Source organism: Lathyrus oleraceus, chromosome 7 (assembly GCF_024323335.1).
Source record: "Lathyrus oleraceus cultivar Zhongwan6 chromosome 7, CAAS_Psat_ZW6_1.0, whole genome shotgun sequence".
In the NCBI taxonomy this organism is placed as follows: Eukaryota; Viridiplantae; Streptophyta; class Magnoliopsida; order Fabales; family Fabaceae; genus Lathyrus; species Lathyrus oleraceus.
The window spans coordinates 481897256-481919108 of NC_066585.1; the positions used below are offsets into that span (position 1 = coordinate 481897256).

Sequence of the window (21853 nt, forward strand, 5' to 3'; positions counted from 1 at the left end):
CGCGTAATGCGACAGTTATTGATCTTTGAAATAAGGTTGCACACATGCATGGAGAACGGGTGGTGCAAATGTGTGGACCACAGGATGAGCCTCATTGGTAGTAGGTAGAGGTATTGTCTACTGGGTAGATTGTATAATGTCAGGGGCTCCTTTAACTTGAGGTGTGAAGATGGGAGATAAAATAAGGATTGGCCAGGTAGTAGGCACCGTTCTTACTGGTTGGGGTTATAGGGTAGGACCGGAGATCTCTAAGACGACTGCTGCTTGAGTATCCAACTTGGCTCTGATGACTTGAAGCATCTCTATAACTTGACCCATATTTCCTCTCAGGTCCTCGAGTTATGAGCTCATTCTTTCCAACTCTTGTTCTTGATTTGCCATCTTTTGGCGAGCGTTGGCTCGAGTGTTGTAGTGGTATTGAGGACTCAGCGTGGAACAAACTAGAGGATGAAAACATAATGAGTTTCATTTATTTTAGAGAATGTATGTATGAATGTATTATGAAGTTTTTGAAGGTAGAGAAAAACAAGAAAGAGGGATCTGAATTGTTTTAACTGATAATAAAAAAAATTGGAAATGAAACACACGCGAAAAAATAAAGAATATCAACACGGAATTTTATATTGGTTCACTTGAAATTCGAAGTTACTCCAGTCCACTCGGCCAAGGTGATTTCGCCTTCAATAAGGACTTAATCCACTAATCTTGAAATATTACAATATTGATCATCTAAGAGGATAAATATCTCTTAGCCCTCTCAAGTTTAGAGACTTCACAAGTCACTTGAGGAGAATTCAACAAATAAATAGAATTACAGTAATGCTTAGTGCTTCTAGGTAAGTAGAAATTACACAAGGTAAGAGCAAAAGAATTGTTCACACTTTTTAGAGTAGCAACTCGTGTGAGAAAGAGAATGAGTAAAAGATATGAAAGTAGTATTTGTATTCTCGTGTGTTTCCATTGTTATCTATGTGAGGTGATATATATATATATATATATATATATATATATATATATATATATATATATATATATATATATATATATATATATATATATATATATATATATATATATATATATATATATATATATATATATATATATATATATATATATATATATATATATATATATATATATATATATATATATATATATATATATAGGAGTTGATGAGGAGTCCGTTGAACGAAGGAATCTTTGGCAATGATGGATGATTAATGTCATTAATCTTTATGTTCTTTCCAAAGCAGTTTTGGGGTGCTATAATTTTCTTGCAAAATTAGATTCTTGCCATAAGTGGAAGTCTTCATAGCTAAGTCTTTAGATAGTGTTTCTGAATCAGAAGATTCAGATATCAGAGTTTCTGTTCTGCAAGAACATCTTCAGATAGTTGCTTACAACTGACTTTCTTCAGAGGTTCTTGATGTCCTCCTGATGATTACGTCAGAGTGTAAAAGCTTCAGATCCTAGAGTGCACTTTTTTGCTCCAGATTGTCTGATGTCTCTTGTTGTTTATGCTTTGTACACTTCCTTTAATCAGGGTCAGAGCTTCTGCTTGAGTATCTTCTAGGTGGTCATTCTGAACTTGTGTCTGCATCTGATGAATGTTTATCTGACTACTTTTTATTAGAGTCCTGCACACTTAGATGAATTTTGTTAGGGTACCATTTTTGTTTCATCTATTGTTATCATCAAAATATTAGAGATGAATTGTAGATACTAAATTTGTTCTTACAATCTCCCCTTTTTTGATGATGACAAACAAATTTCAAAGTGATGATGAAACAATGATACTATCATCCAAAAAAGGTCTCAAAGTCAGATGAGAGGTGACTCCCCCTGAGATGGATCATAGGATTTCTCAGAAGTTCTTACCATATTTTCCTTGTGTAGCAGCTAGTTATTACTTTAGTTGTTATCCTGCATAACTTAGTTTTCATAAGATATTAATGTGCGCAGTGCAGTAAGAGGCTTAGATATATTTTCATCATAGCTGTTTTTATTCTCCCCCTTTGTCAGACTCAAAAATACTTAGCAAAAAATAAGAAAAAAATAAGTTCATATATGATAAAGATAGGTACAAGTAAGCAGCAATTCAGAGGAAAGAGAACACACAAAAAAACATAGCAAAAAACATAAGGAAAGCAATAAGAGAAGCCTAAGTGCCTAAGGGTTCGAAGGTGGAGGCATTCTTTGGAGCAGCTAAGTCAGCAGGTTCTGAATATTGTTGTTAACGGAGTCCTGGTGATCCAATCTTGCTCGCATTATCTGTTGTTCCTTTTGTAGTTCTTCCAAAGTCTTCAGGACCAGAGGAGTAAAGCCAGAGTTTGATTGCTCCCCCTGAGCTAGAGAATCAGTGATAGCCTTTGCAGCTTCTTCCGTAGTTATGCGCGCTGCTTCTTCAGCGTTGGCTTTTGCTTTGCTTCAGCTTCAACAGCATCCTTCTCTGCAGCTTCTCTAACCTGTTTCTCTTCTTCCAGACGAACTTTCTCTTCTGCTTCTCTTCTGGCCTTTTCTTCTGCCTCTCTGATCAGTCGTGCCTGCAACCTTTCTCTAGCGTCTCTGATAAAGTCGTTGCGGACTTGTTCATATAGGCCTTTCAGTTTGAAAGCCTCAGAGGTCATCCATCTGATCACTCTATTCAAGTGAATCCTTACTGCAGAGGGATCATCATTGATACCAGAATTTTCAGATAGAGATCTGATCTTCTCCACTGAAGACTCATCAAATAAAGAGATTGCTTCTTCTAGGGTGGTAAAGATAGGTTCTGGTTCAGGGTTGGGGGATGGAGATGTAGGTGGTGTTTGGGTAGTGTCAGTGGGAGGTTGAGAGGTAGGGATGATAATATGTTCAGAGGGTGGTACGCTGGGAGATTCAGATGGTGGTGGTGTTTGTTGTTCAGGTGGTGAAGTTGGTGGTTGTTCAGGTGGTGGAGTTGGTGGTTGTTCAGATGGTGGAGTTGGTGGTTCTTCAGGTGGTGGTGGAATTGGTTGTTCAGGTGGTGGAGGAGTGTTAGCTTCTGGTTCAGGTTGTTGTAAGGCAAGAGCACAAGCCTGAAGCTGAGCCAGTGTGGGGGATTGAGGGTGAGAGGGTTCTGAGTCAGATGATAGGATGTAGTAGGGTGGAGATAAAGGTGTTGAAGAGATTGGTGAGATTGGTTCGTTAAGCATTTCAACTTCAGAAACTGGTAAGGTTGTGATGGAGAGGTTAAATTTTTGAACTGGAGATGATGATGGATTAGAGGTGGGAGTGTCATATAGTTTGGTGGTAGAGGGAGAGGGTTTTGAGTGAGTGTAGATAGGTTTTGGTTTGGGGAAGAGAATAAGCAATTTGCTTTAAATTGACAGAGCGAGAGTGAGGAGGAAAAGACTTACTTGGAGATTCGATCAGAGGGACCGAAGGTCTTGACGCAGAAGTTTCCCCCAGTTTTTCTTTCTTGGCCTTCTTTGACTTCTCAGAAGGTTCTCGTTGTCTCTTCATGAAGTTGGGTGGATGCTCAGGCATCCAATCCACAGAGAACTCTGAGATGTCAACTCCTTGGCTTACGAGATCCTGTAGATAGTTGTAAGACCCCAATTTTGGGCCCTAAGATCCCTCATGGCCCATATCATTTATATCATAACCTCAAGGATCATTGCATGCCTTTGTCCCCTCCTAGTGGGTAGATTGCCTTGTAGGTTTGTTTCTTGATCACCAAGCATACTTTGCATTTGTATATCTTTGCCTTTCATATGTTTATCATTCAAAAAGTACAAAAATATTGTCAGTCTAACCTTGTTGCTTGCAGTTGAAGTAATCATCAGAAATTAGGTCAAAGATGGTCAATAGTCAGTCAAAGCAATGGATGATGACCATTCTTGTGGAATTTGGGCATCATGATCATTAATCAAAGGTTCATATGACTTGTGATATCATTTGAAGTCAAGGTCTCAAAGAATTAGGGTTTGGAATTCATCAGAAGTGGTCCAATCATCCAAAACCCTAGAAAAGTCAAACTTGGTCAACTGTGGATTTAATCAATGAATTGATGGATAGAATTGATTTGAAGGAGCTCATTCATGCTTGTATAAACCTCATATATCATGTCAAACCTCATCATGGAAGAAAATCAAGTCAATCAGAAATTTTCCAGAAATAGAAAGTGGACCTGTAATTTCAACTGCCAAAAATGGAAACTTCTTGATCTTAAACTTACATCATGATACAAGCTTCAAATGAATTTTTGCCCAACATGAAAGTTGAAGATCTTGTCTTCCCATTTTCAAAAAGTCCAAGAACTCCCAAATCCCATGTGTGGTTGTCAAGATATGATCAAATCATTTTCACCAATTTTTGAACTTCAAAGAGCCATATCTCTCAAACCATAAGGCCAAATTTGGTGGGGTTTTTTCCTACAAACCACATTTTCATCCTCTTTCCAAAAATATAAATTTCATGACCTAAAACCTTGCCAATCAAAATGGCATTTTTGGACCTTTTTCCTTTAAAAATCAAAGTTTGACTAACAGTTGACTTTTTGATTTATGGACTTTTTCTTGATTTGGCCAATTGGGAAAGGTTTAAAATCACATTTGAAACTTGCCTCAAGTCCTAATTCATGCACATTCCATCACCATACCACAATTTTGGATAAAAATGCAAACTTGGCAATTTTGCAAAATGGCTTCAATAAGTAGAACCAAGTGCAGCATTTCATGTACAACACAAAACAGCAAAACTTGGTCTGTTTCCAGCCTGGTATCAAGCCCACTCGACCAGCCACTACACCTCCTCTTTCATTTGTTTCCAAATTAGCAAAAAATGCAAAAACTTCATTTTGAACTAAGCAAGATTAGCACTCCCTAATCCAACTCTAAACAGACCCTTATAAGGGACTTTTCAGCATTTCTAAACCTAGTTTTTGGCAGCCTACCAAACAGAAAATACACCTTCTCTCTTTCTTGCATTTTGCTCGATTTCACTTTTCTGCACAAAAACTTCAAAAGACCTCGAGTTGTCTTCATAGCTCCATCATCTGGACGATATTTGTGAGCTCATTCAAGCAACAAAACCCAGCTGGAACTCCAGCTTTTGTTCTGTTCTTCGAAGCACATCTCCCATGGCAGCTTGGAGCTAGATGCGATTCAAGCAAGTTTGAGCTCAATTCCTTCTGGGATACATCATTTGGGACCATCATCTTCATCTGTTTCAGCTTCAAACCTTCAAATAACCACTGCTCCACACTTTTCTTCAAATCCAAGTAAATTTTCGAAACTCTAATTTCTTAAATCAATGCTATGCCATGTGTAGAGTATGTTCTTGTGGTTACATTAAGCTTGAAATTACTAAAAATGGTTAAGTATCATGCTAGTTATGTTGAAATGAAATTTGGAAATGGTTTATGTTCTTGCTCGATTTGTGACAACCAATGAGTTCTAGTGGAAATGGTTGGTGGATTCATGTTAGTTAGAGCTTGCTGGTCAGTTGTGTGTATTTGATTTTCATTTCTGAAAAATTGTTGTTAAGCTCGATTGAACAAGATGTTGATCCCCTGTAGCTGCAGCCCTAAACTGTCCAGAAATGTTTCAGGCTCGTGTTTTGTTTGTTTATGTTGATGCTACATGTGTACCATTGCCATGCTGCTGTGTGTTTATGCTGGGAATTTATTTTCATGATGATGAACTTGCTTGAAATTCCATGATGCTGTTGTTTTCAAACTTATACCATGCCCAGAAATTCCACTTGATTTGTTTGGTGTGGTTGCTTAAAAGTTACATGAACCTTGTTGTTACCATGCTAAGCGATTTTGTGTTGATGTTGGTGATACCATGATTGAAAACCATGCTGTTAATGCCCTGCTGTTATTGCTTGAACCTTGAACATGCTCAGAAATCCACATTGATTCATGTTCTGTTTGTGTTAGTATGCCAGTTGAATGCTGTTACCATACTATTGAAATGTTGGTCGAATGATGATGATGATGAATGTGTACATGCTGCTGTTTGCAACCTACCCTGTCCAGAATTTCCACTGTTAATTGTTTGCTTGGTCGATTGGTTGATGTTGCTTGATGTTGATAATGCCATGCTGTTGGTCTTTTTCTGCTTGGTTTGATTTTAGTTTGTTGTTTTTCGAACATGATAACATGATGCCTTGCTGTTGGCCAAACCCTAGGGTTTTGTTAAACCCAGAAATTCATTCCATTGGCCAATTTACTGTTCCATTGGCTGAGAGCCAATGAGAACATTTCGTTTTGCCTTGCCAAAACGCAGCACTTCAATAAGTGACTGCAGAATTACTAGAATGCCACGGTTGACCTTGGTTTGACCCCATATGCCATGCTTATTTGCTCATGCTTCACCCAAATGTTCATCAACTTCCATAATTCATTTTAAATTCATTTCAACTCCAAAAATTGTGGGATTTTTTGCATTAAACTCATGAATGTGTCCTCTATTTTATGGTGAATTTTAATTAATTTTCCATTGGCTGGATTTTTAATGATAATTATTTTCCCAACATGTATGCCAAAATGATACATTGTGCCATTTCAATTGTGAAATACTCATGTCATATCCTATGAGCTTGAAATTTTTTGTGGTGAAACTAGACACATTGACCTTCATTTCCATATAAAGTTTGTGCATTTATCATTTGTGGATTGAGAGTTATGATTTTCTGAAGTTATATGTTACATTTGGTGCTATACCATGATCATGTATTTTCCCAATTGTTGTTCACATGCTTCCTTACATCCAAATGACCCCAAATTTTGCATGAATCATCTATCACATGTCTAGTTTGTGTATGAATTTTCTTGGAATTAATCATGCTGTTTTCCATTTATTTGTGAATTTTCTTCCATTCTTAGTCATTTGTTGACTTTATGTGATACATGTTGCCAAATCTTTTGTGAAATTCTCACATCATATTGTATGACCATGAAATTTCATATGTGATAACTAGACTTCTCAAGCTTTGCATTGGTGTTAATCTCATTCATTTCTCTTCTGTTTTCAAATTGATATGATTTTTTGAAGTTGACCTATGTTTGTTGGCTTTCACCATGCTTACTTGAATTTGGTTTGACTTCATGATTTTTGTTGACTGCCTTCCTCTCATCCAAATGCAATGAAATTTTACATGCTTGCTATGTTAGATGTTAGGATTGAGTGTGATTTATTTCATGATTTTTGAGATTGTTTGAGTTGACTTTTGAATGAAGTCTTTGCTGTTGACTTTTGTATGCTTCTCTTGCCATGCTTTGCATCCTTTTGCACATGAAATGACCATGATGCATGATATAATTATGAATCCAATTGAGAATGCTTTTTGAATGTTTAAACTTGGTTTGGGTTGACTTTTCCTTGCTGCCTTGACTTTTTCTTTCATCTTTGACCCTAGGCTAGTCCTAGTGGTCTTCTAAGCTTATGTTGAGTTCCTCTGTTTCAGGTTAAGCACCAATGCCTTGAGGATCATTCAAATGTGTTTTAGTTTGATTGTTTAATGTGCTAACCTTTGTTTTGTAGGTGACTCATATGATTGAGTCTTTGTGCCTTGCACAATTGGTCCCTCTGTGGTTGACTATTGGTTCATTTCCTTTTGATTTTGACTGTTGAACTGTTTGCTAATAAGTTTGACTTTTTCAGGTACTTTAGTTGCCTAAGTTCTCTGAACTTGCTTGCTTTGCTATTTAGCATTTGCTTTGAGGTATAAACCTTTCTTCTTCATGTAGTCTGGAGACCCGGTCTGTTATTTGACCGGGCAAACTGTCTGAAGTCCTCCTTAAGAGGCAATGCCTGTGTTTGTTTATATTTGTCCCAAGCAGGAAAAGTCCTTCAAGTAAGGCAATTGGTGGAAGGTAGGGATAAGCAATCTATCCCCCACTATTCAGTGTGTCCTCTCTTCGCTCCCATTACATGGTTGAAGCGTTGAGATAAATACCCAAGATCTAATCGAGTCAATAATGTGGAGAGAGTTCCTACATTCTGAACTCCCACACTTTCTTTGATGCTCTCTCTGATCTGAGATAGAAGCAATGAGGCACACCCCTCATCTCCTTTTCATCTGCTTCACCTGAGCCCCTCAATGGCCAGGTTAAGAGCGACCTTCACCTATTACAGTGGACTTTCAAAGTCAAACCCTCTTGTGTGAGCCCCCATTGTTTGGCTATAGAGTGTGCTGTTTGATATTCATTGATTGACTGATTGCTTCATATGCACTTGCTTGCTTGTATGTTATGCATTTATCATCATCAATTGCCATTAGTACATGATCATCTCATTTGCTTTTGTGATGCTATTATTGTTGTTTGCCCATTGAGGACAATTGTAAGTCCATTGCTTTGGCATTTGCTCCTATGATATGGAAGGATAGAGTGTAAGACCTCATTGGTCACTCATATCTTCTATTTTATCTGTTTGTATGTGAGGATACAGTTATAAGTCCCTGTAAGTTGGCATCTGTTATCCTGTGATCATAATTTGATCTGTTTTATCTGTTTGTATGTGAGGATACAGTTATAAGTCCCTGTAAGTTGGCATCTGTTATCCTGTGATCATAATTTGATCTGTTGGAGTTGTATGTGAGGATACAGTTATAAGTCCCTGTAAGTTGGCATCTGTTATCCTGTGATCACAAGTTGGTTTGTTTGTTTATGTGAGGTTGCAGTCATAAGTCCCTGTAAGTTGGCATCTGCTTTCCTGTGATCATAGTTTGTTTTATCTGTTTGTATGAGAGGTTGCAATTATAAGTCCCTGTAAGTTGGCATTTGCATTCCTGTGATCATATTGTTGCTTTTGTTCTTGTATGTGAGGATCCATTGTAAGTCCCTGTAATGTGGCATTGGATTTCCTAGGAGCATATCTGTGGAGTTAACCTAAGTCCAGACAGATTGGCAGTTGACTTTCATATCTCATTTCTTGTTTTCTTCTGTGGAGATTAGTGTAAGTCCATTGAGTGGCATCTGATATCCTGTTTTGTTTTAGGAGACTGGTGTAAATCCATCTATTGGTATCCGGTATCCGCTTTTTATTTCTTTTCCTGTGGAGATTAGTGTAAGACCATTGAGTGGCTTCTGATATCCAGTTTTATTTTAGGAGATTGGTATAAGACCATTGATTGGCATCCGATATCCGCTTTTGCTTGCTTTGCTTGTTTGTTATTATCCATTGCTATTCCAAAGGACACACTTGAATCATCTCTTATATGATTTCAAGAAGTGAACCTTCTAAGAAGTTTTACTATCCATCCTCATCCATTCATCATTCATTATGTCCTAGACCTTTTCACACTATACCTTTTAAACTTGACATAAGTGTTGTGCAAACATCTTCATGTTTTCTAACTAAAAACCTGGACCCCAAGTCCTTGACTTTTTTTTCAAAACTTCATTTTCATAATACTTCTTTCAAACCAATCTTAATCATACTTTGACTTCACATTTTCATAATCACAATCAATTAACATCACTCATTCACTTGTTTTGGCTCTGTCCATTGTTAATCTTTTCACATTAGCCATAGGTTTCAATTATCTTTGTGGTTGATGTAAATCTTGCCTATCCTTAGTGAGTCGACAGTAAGACTTCCGTACTTCAAACAGGGCTAACCCCTCTAGTACGTCGAAGCTATCCTCGCATGGTGGATGTTGTTTTTGGTCGAGTGTTCTCCCATTGATAATGAAAAGCCTCAGTGCTTGTGTTTAAAACTGAATCCACCAACTTTTGGAAATCTTTTAGCCGAACTACGGCGTTCTGATCCTTACCTTTGATGGAAGGTACGTAGGCAACGGGTTCATCCGTTCGAACCCAATAACACAAAAATAAATAAAACCCAATAACCCAATAAAAAATGCATATTCTTTTCTCATCATCCCAATCATGTTTGCACAATCTTTATGTCATAACAAATAACAATTTTTACAACAAGTGTGAAAAGGGCTCCCTAGGAGTACCTAGGACGTGATGGGTGCCTAACACCTTCCCATTGCGTAATTTACCCCTTACCCAGACTCTCTGATCTTTTTATTAGTTTTCTACGTGTAAAACTTCTTAGGCTTTTGTTCGCTTTTTAGCCAGTCCTTTGGATAAATAAAAGTGCGGTGGCGACTCGAAAATTTCATTGTATCTCTTAGCTTATGATTTAATCGATAGATCATATAGCGACGAATACACCGCTACAGAAAAGTGGCGACTCTGCTGGGGAAACCTCACCAGAATCCTTGGTGGTATTGCCTACTTTTCACCCTTGTTGTGCTATATTGTTATTCTTTATCTGACATATTTTTGTACAATTTGGGATCACTGTATTGATTGTAATGTGTGAATTGCTTGATATACAATTGCTGTGTGCTTTGGTGATCTGTGAGATGAGTTCTATACCCGAACTCGAGTGCACTCTAGGATAGGAGAATGGCATAGTCTTGTCGACTGGTGTGGAGTAGTCCTTAGCCAGTTGACTTGCGAGTCCATTCACTTGGTGGAGGTCATGTTGAACTAATAATGTCACACAAGTTATTTGTGGTTAGGCATTATTCTTTCAATCATGTTCCGCAGAAGCCAAGGACCGTAGTTTACCAAACCCATCTTGGCCTATTTTTAGGACCGTAGTGCGGAGATCGTTCAGATGTCAGTTCTGATGCGATTGTTACGCGATACTACACTCATAAGAGTTTCTCTTGAGAATATTCTTGGAATACGAGTATTCGTTCCTCCGATAATATTCGAAAGATGGAACGATGATTATGGGAACCTCTGATAGAACATGTCTGGCAGGTTTAAACCCTAGTACACTCCCTTTGGGTGGTTCTTAACCGAGACTCCATGCTCGTGACTCTCAACAAACCCATGATTCGTGGTTGAGTCGTTCAAGCATTGTTAATATCAATGGATCCCGGATCAGGTGTAAAACCTAAAATCCATCAAAGCGGCTGGTTGATATTAAGAATGTCTGAACCGGTTCATGTACCGTTAATATCAATGGAACTTGGGTGTCGATAAGGTGAAAACCTAAATCCACCAAAATGGATGATTGATATTAGGGATACATAGAGCTTTCCCACGACCTTTGTTTGGTGTGCTTTGTTTGATCCTTGAGTGTGTTTGTTGCATTCATACATTCACGCATTCATCCGCATTCATGTCATCAAAAGAGAAAATTTTCAAGGAACTCAAAGGAGTTTATTTGCAAAAATTTTCAAAACATGAAAAAACCGGGAAAATTTTTTCACCTGATATATCTGATGAGATATTTTCATGTATGATCAAGATGCTTAATATTTCAAAGTTTGCAAATAAAACCCTCGAGTTCCTTTGATAAAAAAACAAGCATATGCATAAACACTTCATGCATCATTTGCATAAGCAGGTGTTTTGTTCCGGTCTCCCGTCCAGTGGTCTGACCCTGCGATCTTCATTTATTTTGAAGACGCACTTTGCCGGTATTATACCAAAGCCGTCTCTTCCAGATTGATGGATTATCCTGAGCAAGAGAGCTGTGAATTCAGAGAGGATTTTGCCAGCCTTAGTGCTGTTGATGGATTTATTCTCGTTGATGGATTTATTCCTGTTGATGGATTTATTCCTAGTCAACCAATCCCGGGCTGGCATTGACTACTGTTCTGGGGCACTTAAGGAGCAAGGTTTGTTCGCAAGTGGAGGATTCATCCATGACGATCAACCTGAAGAAGAAACTGCTACTTTCTTGGAAGAGGATGCAGAGGACTTGAACAATTTCATCATTCCTGGTGGTGTCTGCCACAATTGGGTCGCTGTGGATGTTCCTACGGTCATTCATAAGTCAGCGTGATTTGTTCATTTTGTTTAAAACCCTTCTCCCATGCCAAAAGGAGAAGTGATGACATTGTTGGCAGCATTTAATACAATGATGTTTTCATTCAATTAATGCATTGTCAAACATTTGTTTTTCCATTTGTTTTCACTTTTTGCTTTTTGCATGAAATCAGTGATCACAAAAAACCCTGAAAAACAAAAACAGCTTTTTCATCTGCATAAATGATTTGCTTGTTTAAAATTCAAAAGCTTTTCATTATCCAGAATCATTATGCAGGGATTTCTAAACCCATTGAACATAATGATCCAACGTTATCTCCCAATCTTGAAGTCCTTGTATCTGAGGCAGAGGAAGATGATGTTGAAGGGGATTCCTGACGAGATTACCCACCTTCTTGAGCACGAAAGAGGCTCATTCAGCTGTATCACGAGAATCAGCACGAAACTGGGGATTACAAAAAAAAAAAAAAAAAAAAAAAAAAAAAAAAAAGGGAGGGTGAAAAAAGAAGAAGAAATCAAAAAAACCAGGAAAATTTTTTCAAGATTTTTCCAAGGAAAAAAAGAAAATTATACCCTCCAGTCCCTAGTTGACTGATGCTGAATGGATTCAGAGTCGTTATGACCAGTTGAATTTGATCGAAGAGAAGAGGCTAACTGCCATGTGTCATGGTCAGTTATATCAGCAGAGAATGAAGAAAGCATTCGATAAGAAGGTCAAGCCTCGTGTGTTCCGAGAAGGTGACCTTGTGCTCAAGAAAGTTTTGTCTTTCGCGCCCGATTCCAGGGGCAAGTGGACTCCAAACTACGAGGGTCCATATGTTGTTAAGAGAGCCTTTTCAGGCGGAGCTTTGATGCTTACAACAATGGATGGGGAGGATTTCACTCGTCCTGTGAATTCAGATGCAGTCAAGAGATACTTTGCCTAAAAAAAAAAGTATATGCAAATGAAAAAGAATGAAAAACAGAATAGCTCGCTAAGTTGAAAACCCGAAAGGGCGGCTTAGGCAAAAATGAGCGTCTCGGTGGAGAACCCGCAAGGGTAATCCAGGCAAAAATTAGAGACTTGAAAAAAAAAAGAGAATATATTTGCATCCCGCTAGATTGAGTACCTCACTCTGGGGCAATCTAGGCAAAAATTAGGGATTTGGCAAGTAACTGCATCCTGACAAGACTTTCTGTTCATCAGTCGTCATTTCGTCAGAAGATTCTCGATTCGTCGTCAACTGAAGCTTCGGATACATCGAGATTCAAATTGGTAGAGAAAGGATCATTATGTTCAATGTAGCCCTCTTCCAATATATATCACTGATTTCAAATTTGTACAGATCTATGGAGTCTTGCCATTTGCGGGCTGCCATTCTATCAAATCAATTTGAGCTTTTTATCCAATTATTTGCACTCTTATTTGTTTCAATTCAACAAATGTTTTGCATGTTTTAAATTGATAAAATGTCATTGTTTTAAACAAATTAAATTTTTCAAAATTTTTGTTTTATACAAAGTGAACATTCACAAGATTGAAAGGATACTCAAGAATATCTCAGTGCTCTCCCGAGGGTGGCATGATTTCCAACAGGTAAGACATTTGTTCATATTCCTGGTTTGGTGGTATCTTCTTTCTTCAGATCTTTGTTGAGGTTGTTCCTCAAACAGAGTTGTTGTTGGGGCTGTTCCCCAGTACAGTCGCAAGCAGAGTGTTGTTGAAGACTTCGTTTTCTCCAGCAGCAGTTCCCCTAGCATGGGTGTTTTCTCGAGAAGTTTCGGTGGTTGATGGTTTGTCATCCTGGTGCCCCGTCACTTTCTCCAGTGGGTCGTATGCCCCAGATTTTATTTGTCTCCTCAGCACAGTCATGAGTATAGAGCTGTTATTGATACTCCCCTCGGAGTCGCGAGTAAAGCTGTTATTAATATCCCCACCAGGGTTGCAAGTGGAGTTGTTACCTCTTTTCCCCATGCAGTGTGCCAGCAGGATTTGTCTGTTTCCTCAGCACGTTTGTTTTCTTTTTGAAGACCCGGTAAGTCAGTGGTTTGATACCCGGTACTTTACCCTTTCCCCGGCGAAGTCGTCTGTGGATTTGTTGCCATCTCTCCATCAGAGTTTCTCTCTCCAGCAGAGCAGGATTTATTTTCCTACTCAGTGGTTGATTGGGTTGACATCCCAGTTTTGCAACCATCTTTTCCTCAGCATAGTCTGCAGAGTGTTTGTTGTGGCAGTTTCGCCTGTTGAATACTCTCTCAATCCCCAGTATGGTCGGATGATGGCTCTAGCCTCCAGTGAACGGATTTGATTTCCTGACTGTCTGTGATCCCCAGTAGAGTGGCTTATATTGCAGAATCTACTTGTTGTGATCAGTTTGCTGTGTATTCTCCCCAAGTGGAGCGGTTCGTTGAAGAATCTATTTGTTTGATCTGTCCTCCCTCGGTGGTTTGTTCCCAAGAGAGTAGCCGACAGTTTTCCCCAGTAGAGTTGCTTATGCAGTTACACTCTATTTGGATGATGTCATTCTCCCTCAGTGGGTTGTTCCCCAGTGGAGTTATGAGGATTTGCTTCTACAGCAGTTCGTGCTTATGCACTTTTTATTTCTCAGTTGACACTGGGATCCCTTGCAGATATACTTTGGGACTTCTCTTGTTCCCCTACAGATTCGTCTTGGTGGCTGTTTAGCCCGTTGTGACTTTCTGTACCATGATTAGGTTGCTTCCTGATATTTCTGATTCCCTGCTTCTTCAGCAGTACCTGCAGATCTTTGCTTTACAGCATGTAGATCTCCGCAGATTGGCTCTCCAGTTGGTTTTTCCCCTGGAAGTATAATACCGGACGTTCGGTTCCTGAACCTGTTTGTGTTAGAATTGTCTGTTTTGTCAGCATTCGTCAAACATAAATCACGCATATTCATGCATATTCATAAAACATTCAGATATTCATGATGCATTTTCCTGTCATGTGTCTTTTGTTTGTCGTGTCTCCTGCTATGGTAATATAGATCTCTTTATAGATCTCCCCAAGCAGATGTCGGGTGTTATAAAATCTCTCCATATAGAGTCAACCCCATAAGCAGAAAAAGTTTGTCTTTCCTTCTGCAGTTCCCCACTGAGATATATCCTCGTGGATGACGGTTTCTTCTGTTTCCTCCCAACACATATATTGGGATGGATTTTCCTATTTGAGTTACATCCTCATTAGGACGTGTCTTTATTCAGTCTGTCCTTTCGGATCATTCCCGAATTGGCTATTTGTCAAATGTCTTGTGCTTCCCAGTGGGTTGTTCCCCAGCGGAATGTTTTTGGGTCTCTGCCTACAAACCAGCAGTTGTAAGTCCTACTTTTCCTGGCTTTTTTTAAACAGAATTTGTGGTTATACACCTTTTATTCTCCAGCCAGAGTTTTGGTTTTCTACCTACTACCCGGTAGTTGTAAATCCTATTTTTCTGCTCTTCAGCAGTTTGTGGTTTGTTATAAACCCTATTTTGGTTTCCCGTGCGGATTTGTGATTTGTTCTATCCCCACGCGGAGTTGTTGGTCTTCTACCCCGTTTTCGGTAGATGTAAACCCTAATTTTCGTGGTTATCTTCATTCAATATTTGATGATGATTTTCCCTTGCTTGTATAAGTTGCTCAGATCAGCACTTATATCCCTAGCAAGTCTTTTGTGGATAATTGCCGTATGCTAGCAATTTTATCCCCAGTGGGTCTTTTCACCGTATGCTCGTGATTTGTTCCCCGGATCATTGGTTGTTTACCAATGCATCCCCAGCTAGTCTTCTGTCGATAATTGCCGGATGCTTGCAATTTATCCTCAGCAGTTCGCCTTTCATTTACCCTTTTGTTGGTAATGTCGGTTGCTCCTTTTGATCGGTTATCATTATATACCTATTCTGGTATCCCGATGCCTTTCTTTTCGGATTTTTATCCTTAAACAACCCAGTAATCGGTTCAGGATAATCTTCCATGCGAGTATATTATTCACGGTCTGCCGGTAATGAATAATATGTCTCATGCGCTCTTTAGTTGGAATCCTTTGTTGATTTTCCCCAACTGAGCAAGATTCGTATTCTTTGTAGAATCGAATATCCATCCTTTAACCAGTTTGCGTTTTGGATGATGAGTGTTTTGGAAGTGAAATCCAATTCACGTTTTCGGTAGATCACCTATTATATACCCAGTAACCGGTATCTCTGGTGTTTCTTACCATGCGAGTTTATTATCTACGTTCTGACGGTAATAGATAATATATCTCATGCGAGTATCTTATCCACGGTCTGCCGGTAATGGATATTATATCTCATGCACTCTTTGGGTTTGTGTCCCCAGTTGAGTAAGATTCGTTTTCCCGTTGTGGATTCGAATGCCCATCCTGTAAGTCGATTTGCTTTTTCAAGCCCTCCTTTCGGATGATGAGTGTTTTGGAAGTGAAATCCAATTCACGTTTTTGGTAGATCACCTATTATATACCCAGTAACCGGTATCCCTGGTGTTTCTTGCCATGCGAGTGTATTATTCACGGTCTGCCGGTAATGAATAATATGTCTCATGCGCTCTTCGGTCGGAATCCTTTGTTGATCTTCCCCAGTCGAGTAAGATTCGTATTCTTTGTAGAATCGAATAGCCATCCTTTAACCAGTTTGCGTTTTGGATGATGAGTGTTTTGGAACACACACCAATTCACGTTTTTTGACCATCCTTTAAACAAGTCTGCTGTTCTAGCTTTCTTTCGGATGATGAGTGTTTTGGAACACACACCAATTCACGCTTTTTTGCCCATCCTTTAACCAGTTTGCGTTTTGGATGATGAGTGTTTTGGAACACACACCAATTCACGCTTTTTTGTCCATCCTTTAAACAAGTCTGCTGTTCTAGCTTTCTTTCGGATGATGAGTGTTTTGGAACACACACCAATTCACGCTTTTTTGCCCATCCTTTAACCAGTTTGCGTTTAGGGTGATGAGTGTTTTGGAACACACACCAATTCACGCTTTTTTGCCCATCCTTTAACCAGTTTGCGTTTTGGATGATGAGTGTTTTGGAACACACACCAATTCACGTTTTTTGACCATCCTTTAAACAAGTCTGCTGTTCTAGCTTTCTTTCGGATGATGAGTGTTTTGGAACACACACCAATTCACGCTTTTTTGCCCTCCTTTCAGATGATGAGTGTTTTGGAACACAAACCAATTCACGATTTCGGATCTTATCCTATAAACAACCCAGTAATCGGTTCAGGATAATTTTCCTTTCGAGTATATTATTCACGGTCTGCCGGTAATGAATAATATGTCTCATCTGAGTATTCTATCCACGTTCTGACGGTAATGGATATTATATCTCGTGCGCTCTTGAGTCAATCTTTTGATTGTTTTCCCCTCAGAGTAAGATTCATTTTCCTTGTGGAATTGAATGTCCATCCTATAAACAAGTTTGCTTTTCTAGCTCTCTTCAGGATGATGAGTGTTTTGGAAGTGAAATCCAATTCACGCTTTGGTCGGTCACCTATTATATACCCAGTAACCGGTATCCTTGGTGTTCCCTCCTTTCTGCTCCCTATTATGACCTCGGTCCCCCTGAGGAGTCAGATTTTCCTGTTTTGTTACCCTTATGCCTGGTAACATCTCATTTTCCTTGTTGATTTCCCTCAGTGGAACTTTTTGTTGCTTCTCCCCAGGAGTCAGCTTGTGTCTCTCCAATGGATTTATTTTCCTTTGGAATCCTTTTTCCCAGTGTGAGTCCTTCACTCCCCAGTGAGTTCTCCGATCTGTTTTCTGTTTTTTCTAATCAAAGTCGTGTCTTGTTCACGTTATGTCAGTTTTATCTTCCCCAGTTTGGAGTCGTGTATTGTCCACACATTTCTTTTTCTTTTATTATCCCCATAGAGTCTTGTTAGAGTCTCTGTTCCTGGTGAGTGTACTACTCCGATGGATCGTCTTTTCTTCTGTGTGAATCATATTCCCCACAGAATTTGTGTCTCTTGCATACATACATTTGCATAATGAGGTCTCTTAGGGACCAAAATTTGTCTCATTACTGTTATTTAAGCCCATTCTACCGCGTCGAGTTGAAGATTTCTAAACTTCACTTCTCCGGCTAGAATGACCTTAAATAGGGGCATCTGTAAGACCCCAATTTTGGGCCCTAAGATCCCTCATGGCCCATATCATTTATATCATAACCTCAAGGATCATTGCATGCCTTTGTCCCCTCCTAGTGGGTAGATTGCCTTGTAGGTTTGTTTCTTGATCACCAAGCATACTTTGCATTTGTATATCTTTGCCTTTCATATGTTTATCATTCAAAAAGTACAAAAATATTGTCAGTCTAACCTTGTTGCTTGCAGTTGAAGTAATCATCAGAAATTAGGTCAAAGATGGTCAACAGTCAGTCAAAGCAATGGATGATGACCATTCTTGTGGAATTTGGGCATCATGATCATTAATCAAAGGTTCATATGACTTGTGATATCATTTGAAGTCAAGGTCTCAAAGAATTAGGGTTTGGAATTCATCAGAAGTGGTCCAATCATCCAAAACCCTAGAAAAGTCAAACTTGGTCAACTGTGGATTTAATCAATGAATTGATGGATAGAATTGATTTGAAGGAGCTCATTCATGCTTGTATAAACCTCATCTATCATGTCAAACCTCATCATGGAAGAAAATCAAGTCAATCAGAAATTTTCCAGAAATAGAAAGTGGACCTGTAATTTCAACTGCCAAAAATGGAAACTTCTTGATCTTAAACTTACATCATGATACAAGCTTCAAATGAATTTTTGCCCAACATGAAAGTTGAAGATCTTGTCTTCCCATTTTCAAAAAGTCCAAGAACTCCCAAATCCCATGTGTGGTTGTCAAGATATGATCAAATCATTTTCACCAATTTTTGAACTTCAAAGAGCCATATCTCTCAAACCATAAGGCCAAATTTGGTGGGGTTTTTTCCTACAAACCACATTTTTCATCCTCTTTCCAAAAATATAAATTTCATGACCTAAAACCTTGCCAATCAAAATGGCATTTTTGGACCTTTTTCCTTTAAAAATCAAAGTTTGACTAACAGTTGACTTTTTGATTTATGGACTTTTTCTTGATTTGGCCAATTGGGAAAGGTTTAAAATCACATTTGAAACTTGCCTCAAGTCCTAATTCATGCACATTCCATCACCATACCACAATTTTGGATAAAAATGCAAACTTGGCAATTTTGCAAAATGGCTTCAATAAGTAGAACCAAGTGCAGCATTTCATGTACAACACAAAACAGCAAAACTTGGTCTGTTTCCAGCCTGGTATCAAGCCCACTCGACCAGCCACTACACCTCCTCTTTCATTTGTTTCCAAATTAGCAAAAAATGCAAAAACTTCATTTTGAACTAAGCAAGATTAGCACTCCCTAATCCAACTCTAAACAGACCCTTATAAGGGACTTTTCAGCATTTCTAAACCTAGTTTTTGGCAGCCTACCAAACAGAAAATACACCTTCTCTCTTTCTTGCATTTTGCTCGATTTCACTTTTCTGCACAAAAACTTCAAAAGACCTCGAGTTGTCTTCATAGCTCCATCATCTGGACGATATTTGTGAGCTCATTCAAGCAACAAAACCCAGCTGGAACTCCAGCTTTTGTTCTGTTCTTCGAAGCACATCTCCCATGGCAGCTTGGAGCTAGATGCGATTCAAGCAAGTTTGAGCTCAATTCCTTCTGGGATACATCATTTGGGACCATCATCTTCATCTGTTTCAGCTTCAAACCTTCAAATAACCACTGCTCCACACTTTTCTTCAAATCCAAGTAAATTTTCGAAACTCTAATTTCTTAAATCAATGCTATGCCATGTGTAGAGTATGTTCTTGTGGTTACATTAAGCTTGAAATTACTAAAAATGGTTAAGTATCATGCTAGTTATGTTGAAATGAAATTTGGAAATGGTTTATGTTCTTGCTCGATTTGTGACAACCAATGAGTTCTAGTGGAAATGGTTGGTGGATTCATGTTAGTTAGAGCTTGCTGGTCAGTTGTGTGTATTTGATTTTCATTTCTGAAAAATTGTTGTTAAGCTCGATTGAACAAGATGTTGATCCCCTGTAGCTGCAGCCCTAAACTGTCCAGAAATGTTTCAGGCTCGTGTTTTGTTTGTTTATGTTGATGCTACATGTGTACCATTGCCATGCTGCTGTGTGTTTATGCTGGGAATTTATTTTCATGATGATGAACTTGCTTGAAATTCCATGATGCTGTTGTTTTCAAACTTATACCATGCCCAGAAATTCCACTTGATTTGTTTGGTGTGGTTGCTTAAAAGTTACATGAACCTTGTTGTTACCATGCTAAGCGATTTTGTGTTGATGTTGGTGATACCATGATTGAAAACCATGCTGTTAATGCCCTGCTGTTATTGCTTGAACCTTGAACATGCTCAGAAATCCACATTGATTCATGTTCTGTTTGTGTTAGTATGCCAGTTGAATGCTGTTACCATACTATTGAAATGTTGGTCGAATGATGATGATGATGAATGTGTACATGCTGCTGTTTGCAACCTACCCTGTCCAGAATTTCCACTGTTAATTGTTTGCTTGGTCGATTGGTTGATGTTGCTTGATGTTGATAATGCCATGCTGTTGGTCTTTTTCTGCTTGGTTTGATTTTAGTTTGTTGTTTTTCGAACATGATAACATGATGCCTTGCTGTTGGCCAAACCCTAGGGTTTTGTTAAACCCAGAAATTCATTCCATTGGCCAATTTACTGTTCCATTGGCTGAGAGCCAATGAGAACATTTCGTTTTGCCTTGCCAAAACGCAGCACTTCAATAAGTGACTGCAGAATTACTAGAATGCCACGGTTGACCTTGGTTTGACCCCATATGCCATGCTTATTTGCTCATGCTTCACCCAAATGTTCATCAACTTCCATAATTCATTTTAAATTCATTTCAACTCCAAAAATTGTGGGATTTTTTGCATTAAACTCATGAATGTGTCCTCTATTTTATGGTGAATTTTAATTAATTTTCCATTGGCTGGATTTTTAATGATAATTATTTTCCCAACATGTATGCCAAAATGATACATTGTGCCATTTCAATTGTGAAATACTCATGTCATATCCTATGAGCTTGAAATTTTTTGTGGTGAAACTAGACACATTGACCTTCATTTCCATATAAAGTTTGTGCATTTATCATTTGTGGATTGAGAGTTATGATTTTCTGAAGTTATGTGTTACATTTGGTGCTATACCATGATCATGTATTTTCCCAATTTTTGTTCACATGCTTCCTTACATCCAAATGACCCCAAATTTTGCATGAATCATCTATCACATGTCTAGTTTGTGTATGAATTTTCTTGGAATTAATCATGCTGTTTTCCATTTATTTGTGAATTTTCTTCCATTCTTAGTCATTTGTTGACTTTATGTGATACATGTTGCCAAATCTTTTGTGAAATTCTCACATCATATTGTATGACCATGAAATTTCATATGTGATAACTAGACTTCTCAAGCTTTGCATTGGTGTTAATCTCATTCATTTCTCTTCTGTTTTCAAATTGATATGATTTTTTGAAGTTGACCTATGTTTGTTGGCTTTCACCATGCTTACTTGAATTTGGTTTGACTTCATGATTTTTGTTGACTGCCTTCCTCTCATCCAAATGCAATGAAATTTTACATGCTTGCTATGTTAGATGTTAGGATTGAGTGTGATTTATTTCATGATTTTTGAGATTGTTTGAGTTGACTTTTGAATGAAGTCTTTGCTGTTGACTTTTGTATGCTTCTCTTGCCATGCTTTGCATCCTTTTGCACATGAAATGACCATGATGCATGATATAATTATGAATCCAATTGAGAATGCTTTTTGAATGTTTAAACTTGGTTTGGGTTGACTTTTCCTTGCTGCCTTGACTTTTTCTTTCATCTTTGACCCTAGGCTAGTCCTAGTGGTCTTCTAAGCTTATGTTGAGTTCCTCTGTTTCAGGTTAAGCACCAATGCCTTGAGGATCATTCAAATGTGTTTTAGTTTGATTGTTTAATGTGCTAACCTTTGTTTTGTAGGTGACTCATATGATTGAGTCTTTGTGC

The 21853-nt window shown here is 38.4% G+C and overlaps 1 protein-coding gene across 1 annotated transcript in view; it reads right to left on the reverse strand.

The window, feature by feature from the left end:
• Positions 1–2390: 2390 nt before the first annotated feature.
• LOC127104460 (uncharacterized) overlaps positions 2391–21853 on the reverse strand; it is a 32011-nt gene continuing 12548 nt past the window's right edge. Inside the window, exons 2-3 of the mRNA XM_051041640.1 lie at positions 2687–3226; positions 2391–2587 (exon numbers count right to left, since the gene is read on the reverse strand). Of these exons, the coding sequence (XP_050897597.1) occupies positions 2391–2587; positions 2687–3226 (737 nt within the window). The remainder of the gene's footprint in view (positions 2588–2686; positions 3227–21853) is intronic.